Source organism: Triticum aestivum, chromosome 1A (assembly GCF_018294505.1).
Source record: "Triticum aestivum cultivar Chinese Spring chromosome 1A, IWGSC CS RefSeq v2.1, whole genome shotgun sequence".
NCBI classification, from domain to species: Eukaryota; Viridiplantae; Streptophyta; class Magnoliopsida; order Poales; family Poaceae; genus Triticum; species Triticum aestivum.
Window position 1 is genome coordinate 501,121,939 of NC_057794.1, and position 11,509 is coordinate 501,133,447.

Sequence of the window (11,509 nt, forward strand, 5' to 3'; positions counted from 1 at the left end):
GAGGAAGGGAAGTGGGTGGTGGCGGGGGTGGGGGTGGGTGGGTCTCGGCGTTTTCTCGGGCTTGTTTTGTTGCACGGCGAGATGAGATGGCACTTACTACCGAGGAAAAGGGGAGATGGCAAGCCGACGAGGCAGCGCGCTCACCCGAGCAAACATAGTAAACCAAAACATGCTAGACTCACGGGGGAGCTTGATGTATACAGTACCAATCGACCTTTCTGTACACAATGCAAGCGGAATCTATCGACAACGAAAAAACACAGGGATTGCTTGATGAACATATAAGGAAATAACGAAAAAAACACAGGGATTGCTTGATGAACATATAAGGAAATAACGAAAAAAACACAGAGATTGCTTGATGAACATAAGCAAATATTTCTTTCTTCCAACCTGCCCCTCAATGTAGTAGGCTACTTAAATGGCATCAAGCAAAAACTTAAGCTCCAATTTGTGTGTTAAGCAATGAGCAATAAATTATGTGCTCAATAAGGAGAAACTTACCCCGCAAAAAAAATGTTCTATATAATTCAAATGTCGTATCAACGTCCATTTTTATCGCCATGCTCCCATATGTTTGGATTTATTTTGCACAAATAAGAGCACAAACCGTAGACTTCGTCAAATATATAAACTACCATATTTGATACACTCTAGTTGAAAAATTAGAAGTTGCTACTGACGGTGTCCTACATTAGGGGGTACCAACCTAGGCGACCCATAGTCCATGGGCCGAGCTTACAGCCCGCCAACCTCCATAAGGAAGGACTCCAGAAGCTTTGAATCATGGTGTGATCAAGACGAAAGCCGCCAAAGACTTGGCGTATACTTCAAGAACAACTCTAATAGTCATCGTGTTTATTCCTAGTCGGCAACCGACCATTTGTAACCTGGATACCGTCGGTGCCTATATAAGCTGAGGGGTTTAGTTTGTAGAGACACGATTACAAGCCTTAGGGTTTAGAACACAATATACGATCTTGAAGTAGACCATATTGTACTCGATACTCAAGCACATCAATATAATCAGAGTAGGACGTAGGGTTTTACCTCTTCGAGAGGGAACCTGGGTAAACATCGTCTCCCTTATCTCCTGTTACCCATTGTTCCTAGATCCACAGTTCGAGACCCCCTATCCGAGATCATCCGGTTTTAGTACCGACATTGGTGGCCCATGCAGGTCCCGCTGTGTGGTCAGAAAGGATCAATGTCTCGTCTTCAGATCAACAACAATATTGGTTGTGGTGACATCTTCGTCCCCAGTCCTGCTTTTTACATTCGGCAGCGTCGTTCTCCATGCCAACTCGACCGGCCATCTGGACCATGTCGAGAGCTTCGTCCCGAACCAAGTCATTACGTTTGGGAGTTTGGAATATACCGCCGACTCCCGTGGCGATCACGCTCGGCTCGAGAACCCTTCAGGCACCGTGGCCTTAACCCAGAGCCGACCTCTAACCCAAGCCTCGGGCCAGATCTCGCACCAGACTCAACTCCAAGTGCGGATCCGATCATCGTCACATCGGGCCCAACCTGAAGTGTCGATCCGACTACTATCTCATCGGGTCTCGACCTCGAGCCAAGTCCGCCCTTGGAACCGGTGTTAAGCTCGGATCCGATCTCTTCGCCAGCATACCAGGAATTAACCATGGCTGGCCAAAGCTCCGAGGTTGCGTCAAGCGGTCCACTGAGCGTACTGCAAGTTAGCCCGACCTACAGTCAAGTGATGAACCCAGCAGATCTCTCGCACTTAAACGAGATGCTAGACCGAATTCGGAATCTCATAATTTCGTCCTCAGTCTACGACCAAATCGGATGTAAAGCCGATGATAGGGAAATTTACGTCTCACCCACCACCCACCCAGTCGCTACGGTCGAAGATTTAACCGACGCACTGAACTACGCCTCCGATGAGGCAACCGACATGGATGAGGATGTCGTTGGCACATCAGGAGCAAACTCACCAATGGCCATATCCCATACCGGCAACTGGCCCGCAACCTCTACCTATGATGTTTATATGGTAGACACCCCCAAGAAGGATGGGAAAAAGCAAAAAGACTCTCCCAAGCGCCGACGTAGGTGATCCAGGGGCGTTGGTAGGGGCAAGCAGAGCCAAAAAAAATACAGATGCCACGGATAATGCCCCCCCCCCCCGAATGACGTTGAGGATCAGGGTGACGGTGATAATGCCACACCTGACCAACTTAACGGGCATACAAGGATGTCCGATGATGAGAACCCCGAAGATCCCGAGGATGAGGAGGAAAGTAACTATCTCCCCGAATCCGAGGAGGAGGTCAGTCTCAGACCCCGCCAGATTTCATTGTCCCTGAGGACCCATTCGAGCAAGAAAGGTTTCGACGGCGACTCATTGCAGCCGCTCGAAGCTTGAAAAAGAAACATCAACAACTTCAAGTTGATCAAAACACGCTCAATGATAAGTGGGTAGAGAGGTCCTCGAAGTCGAACAAAACTTTGATTCACGGAGTGAGGAACAAGTTAAATCCTACCCATGACGGTGTTTACTTCCAGCATTCGATGACGAAGTCGCCGAAAACGTGCCATTCAAGCACGAACGAGTTGATCAACCAGGCCGTCCTCCTCGGGGACGGGACATGCCAACAGGGGAAAATAGAAATCCCCTCACAATACCTCGCCATGAAGGCCAGGACCCAGTCCAATACCCTGAGTCGTACGATTTGCGAAGGAGATTAACGGCAAACCCTGCCCCAGCTTTAGATCCACATATGGATCAAGAGGACATGCGCCCTGCTGGGCAGGTCGGCTATGAGGCCTGGTTGGACATGCATGGGAAGGCTCGGGAGCAGACACATGCTCGGATGCCAATGGATATCTAGCACGAAGCGGCTCGTTTTCGAGGGCCTGCTCACCCAATATGTTTCACGGACGAGGTCATGGAGCACCAGTTCCCTTAAGGGTTTAAACCCGTTAATATCGAACAGTGCGATGGAACTACTGACCCGGCTGTGTGGGTTGAAGACTTCTCCACATCCATATGGCTCAAGGAGATGATGTGCGTGCCATCAAGTACCTACCGCTGAAACTTAAAGGACTGGCGAGGTATTGTCTCAATAGCTTGCCCGAAAACTCTATCGGGAGCTCGTAGCAGCTCGAGGACGCCTTTAGGACGAACTTCCGAGGTACCTATGTTCGCCCCCCAGATGCCGATGACCTAAGCCACATCATTCAGTAGCCTCGCGAGTCCGCTAGGAAATTCTGTAATTGGTTCTTAACTAAAAAGAATCAAATAGTAGATTGTCCTGACGCAGAAGTGATCGCTGCTTTCAGGCATAGCATCCGAGACGAGTGGCTTGCACGACAGTTTGAACAAGATAAGACGAGAACCATGGCAACCCTTACCTCTTTGATGACCCGATACCACACGGGCGACGATAGCTGGCTGGCTCGTAGCACTCAGAGCAATGAGGTCGGCACCTCGGAAGTACGCAACAGAAACAGAAGGCCTAGGCGCAACAAGAACAACAAGCGTCGACACAAAACCAGCGGCAGTGATGTTGATGACGCAGCTGTCAACGCTAGATTTAGCAATCCAAGGACTGACCAGAAAAAGAAGCCCTTTAAAGCGAACAGGGATGGTCTTACCACACTTGATAAAATCCTCAACAAGACTTGCCAGGTTCATGGCACTTCGGACAAACCTGCCAATCACACTAACCGGAACTGATGGGTTATCAAGCAGGCCAAAAAGATTGCAGTCGAAGGCCTGGGCAAGAGTCTGTCTCGCAGCGAGGACACTCGCGGTCCCTGAGCTCCTATGACTAAACCTGAGAATGGTTATTAAAAAACTGGGTGAAACGGTTTGGTTCTTACTTTGGGTTTGATTGATTCAGGTTTTATTGGGCCGAATCTTTTTTAGTTTGGTTTTGGTTTGGGCATGTGAAGAAACCAATTTGGATATAGTTGGTTATGGGCTTAAACAATTTGGTTATTAACGGCTATAAACTATGGGTCCAAACTGGTTTCTGGGCATTGGTTATGTGCAATAAGTAAGGACGCATCGATAACGAGTATCTTTGATTCGCGTACATGCTGCGATACACTATGTAATTCTGTATTATGAGGAAACACCACATGCAAATCGAATGTATTTGCTTGTGCTTTTGCTAAGCAATTGGTTTTAATACACTTGCCAGTAAGCTTTTCAGTTGTGGGCATTGTCTTTTTGACTCTTGCTGTGTGTTGAGTGTATCTCAACGATAACTTTGTTTCCAAACTGTTGTAGATACACTTATGCCTTTTCTATGTCATTTGCTTCTTAACATGTCGATTTGTGCAATCATATATACATTGAAGCAAACACATAGTTATGTATTGGGTTTAAACTCACGGTTATGTATTGAGTTTAAATTAGTTTAGGTGAAAAAAATGTTTAGTTTTGGTTGGGCTGAAAATGGCATTAAACGGGTATAGTTCAAGTATGGTTTTGAGAGATACATGTACGAGTATAGTTCAAGTATGAAACCATTTTCAGATTTACCTACGACACCCATGGAAGCGCATTGTATGATCCGCGCCCCTCCATGGACGGCTTGGCGCTGCCCATGCCAGTGTCACCGCTGCTGCGGCTCCGCTGCTCCGACTTCATTTAAACCTCCACGCCACCCTCATCGCCGCCTGTTCTTTGAGACGAACAATGAGAGATGTGCAGGAGCTTCGCCACCTTCCACAGGGACGGGGGGCTGGGACGCAGCCGCGGCGGCGAATTCAGCATCAAAGGGAGGGCGAGGGGATACTCGGCCGCCTCCAGGCGGAGTAAATTTTTTTGCTCCTCTAACTGGTTTAGGAGATCAGCTAGGTGCCAGTTAGAGGAGTAAAACAGGCGGAGTAAAAAAATTTACTCCTCTAACTGGTTTAGGAGATCAGCTAGGTGCCGGTTAGAGGAGTAAAACTGAAATCTTCAATGGATTAAGATCTGTGACAAACATGTTCGGATTTCAATGGATTAAGATTCAGTGTGTGACCAACAGCAAGCAGAACACGATTCGCTACAACCCCCCAAAACACGAGAACCTGCTTGCTACCTCAACTGGGATGGAATCATGGAACCGTAAGCAACAACGCCTGAAGGTAGTTTTTTGCACTGAAAACGAACCGCTCCAGTCCGGTATCTGTTACGCCGAGCACGTGAAAGTAAATGGGGAGCAGAGCTCATGGTCTCTTCTTAGTCGGCGTCCATCTCTTCCAACGCTGCCTGCGCTGCTGCCTTGGCCTGCTCCAGAAGATCATTTGGAACCTACACGAGGTATGAAAAGTTAGCAAGGAATTCAACAAAGGGCAACTCTGTGGCCTATGTACGGTAGCTGTGGAGTTCCAAGGGAGGGGGTATTTTTTATGAGTGGCCGTTTATCACCTTCTCATGCTGACGGTTAGATTCATCGCACACCCAGCTCAGTTCCAGCTCAAAAGATTTGTCTTTCGCTTCATCGTGTACACCATAAATTCTGCATGTAGAGGGGAAAAAAATCAGCCTGGCAATTATTTCGGGTATGGCAATTTGTAATAGAGTATTGCAACCACAAATTCTGCTTGTGGGAGTAAAACCATGATTTGGAGGATCAACAATGTCGTTCCTTCTGAGAGAAAATCCATATTTGTTGTGACTAGTAACTACTGGCCATCTTCATGCTTGAGCAAGTAAATGTATATGACTAACAAGCTTTCAGGCCATTCATGACAGAAATATAGGTGATATATCCTAAAGATAAAACTTGCAGTAGGATGGCAAAAGATTTAGGACATACATCTTGGCAACCTCAACAATGCCTTCCCTGCAGGTTAGCTCAGAAAGCTTCAATTTCTCTATCTCCCTGTATGACAACATTAAGATAGATGAATTAGAATGGAGAACCACTGTTTGTGGCCAATAAAAATACATAGTAAACATCATCATAAGTATTTTGTGCAGATGCATTTGACAGCCGCTGCGAACCATTAAAAGGGACATTCTACAACATATTGAATCGCACAAGTTCTTTGTAATATAAAGCTCTCAATGTCATAATGTATCTGAAATCATACACATCAATGGCTACAAAGCTGCAAGGGGAAAGTAGATACAGATCAAGTTTTAGTTAATTAACAACTCTTCCACTGAAAACTAAATCCACGAAAAGACCAATACAAGGACAAAGAGATAAATGGTCAATGTATTCAGACTATGTAAATGACGCGCATCTATGATCTAGTACGTTAACATCAATGGTCAGTTTGGTATTGTGGTCCTTAATTGCGGAAGCTAGTCAATTCAAAGAATTACACATACCAGTTCTGGTACAATATTTCTGTTATGGCTGTAAAGAAGTGGTTATTTATCAAAATGCTAAACTGAGGGTCTGTTTGGTTAGTTGCAGTGCTTTTTTTTTCTTCTAAATTTTGTGCGAGAAGTGTGACAAGTCACAATTTATTGCTCAGCAAACTTTTCATCACAGGTGTGCCAAGATTTCACAATAGATGTATCTGACGTGTAGGGTGCACTGATGCAGTTTTAAGAAAATGTGGCGCATCAAAATTTGTCAAAGAAACAAATACGAGCTTAACCCAAACCTGCCTAACTCGTATGTAGCAAACTGTGGTAAGCAATAAAACACCACCTAAGCTGTGTTCTGCTAGTGGCAAACCTAACATAAGCAATAAGTATTTCGCCCGTTGAATATGGAACGGCTAAACTACTACCTGCATAAACGCTAAATGTGGATGATCATTTGATGAGCAGCTTTAAGAATATCAACAGCATGTTTACTTCCTTATTCCTAAAGATCTACTTTGAAAAATTAAAATGGTATTTATAAAAACGATTCATGAATGTGCCATGCTTTAGCCGTGCTAGTGGTTTGCAACAAAACAGAAAATGGCCACTACAGGAATCATACAACAGAAAAAAATTAGTGAAAACTTGATTGGCTTACGTTTTTGCAGCCTGTCTTCCTTTACCCAGAGCAGCACCAAAATATTTCTGTCAAAATTCAACCATTAAGTCATAAATTCCAAATGCGTCTACTGCTACTAAAAGCAGCACTGCACATCTTAATCCATGTACATAAAGTTGTCTGTTTACTATGAAATTAAACTTGCCCGGTCACTGACAGGAAATATAAATATGTGTTATCTAGCCAACTTATACCTTGCTCGGTCCTAATAAATAATGGCAAAATAGAAGAACTACCATGTCTTAGATTGAGAACTCACATATGAGAGCCCTGAAGGTTCGATCATGTAGAGCTGTGGCCCATCCCTATCATAACCTCCAAGAATAACTCCACAGCCAAAAGGCCTGAGACAGGAGTATAAAGTGTATCAAACTATCACGTAACATGTTGGAGGCAACCACCTTCTTGAACAAGAAGAACATCTTAACTGCCTTACCTGAGCCACCAGTAGAGTGTACACAGATGAACGTAGCTAGCTACACGATCAGCTAATTCCTTCACAGGCATGGGTTCTCCGTATACCCTGGTGGATTACAGCTTTAGGTTACAGTTCTACAAACATTTGGTATGAAAATCAAAAGTCTCACTAATTCTCACTTTTCATAATTGGCAGCTTCTGACTTTGCTCTGGAGACCACCTGCCTACCGTCTGCTGCTAACCCAGCCACAGCCTGAAAAAGAGAACAGGAATTAACTTCATTACCAAATGCAATCCGTTACAGTAAGAAGAAAGGCAATTATAAAGAGACATGAAAGGGAACACTGCAGAATATATATCCTAAATAATTGGTGCATTCGCAGAGAGAGACCAGCCTGTACGTAACAAAAAAGGAAGAGAGATTACCAAGCCAGAGTTCCGGTGAACAGAGTGAAGTCTCCGATTCGACCCGGCAAGTATCATCTTCGATGTTATCAGCTTCTCCACACCCTATAGACCAATATATTAAAAGGTTATCACACAAAAGAAGCACAGAGTACCACCCCATCCGGGTAAAAGGAAATACAGCAAATAACCACTTACGAGGACAACTCCATCTTTGCACTTGATCCCAACAATCGTCCTACACAGAATCATCCAAAGTTTCATCATGAAGTTGCACAGACAGAGAAGGTCAGGAAAACAGGGGAGGGAGCTAGGTCACACCCGCTGTTGTCGACGGCCTTGCCAGCATACTCGACCTGGAAGACACGGCCGTCCGGGGAGAAAGTGGTGACGGACAGATCATACCCGGTTCCTATGCTACTCATGGTTAAGACTTAAGTCGCTTCAATCACCGAACCGTTTATACAGTTCTCTCCTGAAAAAAAGAGATCACGACAATCATGTTAAGAATAAGCAGGACAAGCATCACTGCATCGGGGAACAAGCATATGCAGGAATCGTTCAGATTTCAGACAGATGTACTACGCGAGGCATTTTGGCGGAGTTGTAAGATGCCTAGTGATTAGTGAACCTTGTATTGCAAACCAATCCGAGGTCTGTTGCACATTTGCTAATGAAGCTACCTGCCTACAGCTTTAAGAAAAAGCGCTGCCTGCCTATGTGAAAACCTGGAATTCCCCTGGTACCAGGATGCGGTCTACACTGCAACGCTACAGATACGGCTAGTTGCCGCTGGTGGCTCCAGGAGCGGACCTAACATAGGAGGGGGACGAACAAGGTTTCGGCCGAATTTCAACCGCGCAGCGAGCGATTCTACGACAGACTGTAGCGGTGAGCGCGATGGGGCGGGGGGACGGGGGCGCTTACCGATCCCGGCGAGCGGAAGAGGCCGCGTCGACGGCGGCGCGGGCGAGGGGATCGTCGGCTCCGGCTTGTGCCGCAAGAAGGTGGGGAGTGTGGGTTTGAGAGAGCCGCCGGGACGGACGGGCACGAGCTGTGTTTGCGGGGCGGAGGCGTGCGCGTCGGACTCGAACCAGGGAGGCAGCCGGCTGACTGCGTCGGACCAGCAAGTCGGGTTAGACTACGAGGGCTGGGCTGGGCTGGGCTGGGCTGGGCAGGGGCCCATTCCGCGATGCGTCAGCTTCGTCTTAACGTGGGCTGCACAAATGTTTTGAATCAAGGCGAAACGTGAAGGTTTTGAATCAGTTCAAATCATTCATGAGAAAGGAGAGTCAAATGTTGAAGCACACAAACCTGGCAAGAGCTTCTGCTACTTTAGGTTTTGCGAGGCAATAGACCAGACCTTATTGTAATTTCTTCCAACATTTTTTGAATGAATAATAAAGTGCTTCGACCGCTCAAAAAAAAAATCTAGGGTGCACAATATTTTCTATATTTTTTTTATGCGGGGGATCTCTTTGTAATGTACGGACATATGTCCTTGCCTAGTCTTTTTTTTTTTTGGAAAAAAACGTTCAACCATTCATCAACTATCATGGGAGTATATAACCTTCAACTATCATTGGAGTACATAACCTTGTACAATGTGAGTGCTTAGTGAAAGAAACCATTTTTTAAGCATATGTACTCCCTCCGTCCCATAATATAAAAGCGTTGACACTACATCAGTGTAAAAAACGTTATTATATTATGGGACGGAGGGAGTACTTATTTGTAGAGGGTATATGCGCAATTAGACATCTATCCTCCTATAGAGATAAGCACCAGTGCTTAAGCAAAACTTTGTTTATTGTACTAAGCATTCCATAAGCACTTTGCGTCGTACAAGGCCTTATTTGTTCTCGGGTATAGTAAAATATTCTCGATGTGCTTTTTTGTCAAGAAAATATGTGTACAATTCTTTTGATTATATGAGACAAAAATAAGAAATGATAGGAGGATTTTAATGAAAATATGGGGCGCAAGAAATCAGAAAGTTTTTCAAGATGTTGATGCTGACGTTTCATCGACTATCCATAATATTTGCTTTGACCTAACTCTATGGTCACATAGGCTTAAATCTCCCTTGCGTCTGTCTTTGGTGTGATTCCGTGTAATCTGTGAAATATATCCGTGTGAGGAGCCTTTCCCCTCATTGGTGAATGTTAAAAAAAACAGGAGGATTCTACATGGAAAGAATAGAAAGATAATTTACGAGGAAAAGAAGAGATGAATTGTGCACATTGGTATTGAACACCAATTTAGAGAAGGCATGCGGCGAAACTTAGTAGAGTGTTTCATTTTGGTAAAATGCCACTGGTTCAAATCTTGTCATGCCTACTAAGGACCACGGAGCCATGCCTCACGAGGGCATGCATAAGTGTGAATCAATATCTCCCCTAGTGAAGATCCCGAATGCTAATGTTGTTTTAGTTGAAGAATTAATTGATCCGAAGAGTTGGGGTGGGACAGAGATAGTGTCATTGAGAACTTAGTCACACCGGATGTTGATGCCATCTGCAAGATACCAACTAATATTGCAATGGAAGATTCATGTGCATGGAATGCCGAGAAATTATATAACTTTACAGTTCGGTCTGCCTATAAGCTCCTGGTTGCTAATCAATTACACGATGATCAACCAAGCAACTTAGGCACTGGCATGGGCAAGGTGTGGAAGGAGTTATGGCATTTACAGGTCCCCAAAGTGAGAAACTTCTGGTGGAGGGTGATTTACAAGTTTGTACCGTCTCAGGCCGTTCTTTGACATATTGAGAGGATTCCCTTTCATGAAGCATGCGGAGAAGATGAGACCATTGTACACGCTTTTTCGAAATGCACTTTCGATCGGTTGTTTTGGGAAGAGCTAAAGGGAGCTTACACCAGTCAAAGTCCTAGATTTGCACACAAACAGTTGGGCAGTTTTTTCTTGAAACAGAGGCAAAATATTTGCCTCATCTATTAATTAAGAAGAGAATAGAGTTTGTATTACAAGGCCACGAGGCCCGCCGACAATAAGCATGAAAATACTTCCTGGGTACAATGGCTCCCAATTTTTTTTGCACCCGCCGAGACCCAAAACTTGGTCTCGTCTTTGATGGCCTTGAGCAAGATGGTCAGTGGCTTGCTCTTTTGACGGAGCATGTGTGAATTTATCTTGTTCCAAATGGTCCAACTAATGAGCATTGTGAGCGATGCCATTGCTTTACGTTTGGGGTATTGTTGCCAGAAAGGTTGACGCACCAATCTTTGATGGAGCTCTCTAGGTGCCAAGAGGAGGTGTCAATGTTTTCCAAGTGCGGCCACTCATTAGCGAGGTTCGAAAGACGAAGGGTGAGACGACAATTGAAGAAGAGGTGTATTCCAGACTCTTGTTCTCTCTTACAAAGAGGGCAAAGGCCGCAATTTGGCTACCCACACTTGGTCAAGTGGTCGACCGTCCAAATTCTATCTTGGATGGCCAACCAAGCAAAGAATTTGACTTTGGGCGGAGCCCACACCTTCCAAACCATGTGATCCATAGGAGAGTACAAGGTGCCCATAAATTGTGCCGAGTAAGCGGTTGCTGCCGAGTATAGACCACGCTATGTGAGTTTCCAAATGTCATCTTCGCCACGCTCATTGAGATGGAAATCCCGGATGAGAGACGAAAGGGCAATGAATTGCTAGAGGTGAACCATGGAGAAGTTGACGGTGATCTTGATCTTGGAGACCCAAG

At 45.2% G+C, this 11,509-nt stretch overlaps 1 protein-coding gene across 1 annotated transcript; it reads right to left on the bottom strand.

The window, feature by feature from the left end:
• Positions 1-4,916: 4,916 nt before the first annotated feature.
• On the bottom strand, positions 4,917-8,891 carry LOC123060637 (proteasome subunit alpha type-3). Its single transcript, XM_044483433.1, has 11 exons — positions 8,719-8,891; positions 8,113-8,266; positions 7,990-8,029; positions 7,813-7,896; positions 7,566-7,639; positions 7,405-7,491; positions 7,228-7,312; positions 6,948-6,994; positions 5,784-5,849; positions 5,393-5,483; positions 4,917-5,275 (listed from the first exon to the last, which is right to left on the bottom strand). The coding sequence occupies exons 2-11, from the start codon at positions 8,214-8,216 to the stop codon at positions 5,204-5,206; spliced, it is 750 nt and encodes a 249-aa protein (XP_044339368.1). The 5' UTR covers positions 8,217-8,266; positions 8,719-8,891; the 3' UTR covers positions 4,917-5,203.
• Between the last annotated feature and the right edge of the window lie 2,618 nt (positions 8,892-11,509).

Bases quoted from the DNA above. Each gene is read 5' to 3' on its own strand.
- LOC123060637 (XM_044483433.1), bottom strand. From the start codon at position 8,216: ATGAGTAGCATAGGAACCGGGTATGATCTGTCCGTCACCACTTTCTCC. The intron at 8,030-8,112 runs GTGTGACCTAGC...GATTCTGTGTAG, and splicing joins AAGGCCGTCGACAACAGCGG to GACGATTGTTGGGATCAAGT. The intron at 5,276-5,392 runs GTGATAAACGGC...TACCTCGTGTAG, and splicing joins CTAACCGTCAGCATGAGAAG to GTTCCAAATGATCTTCTGGA.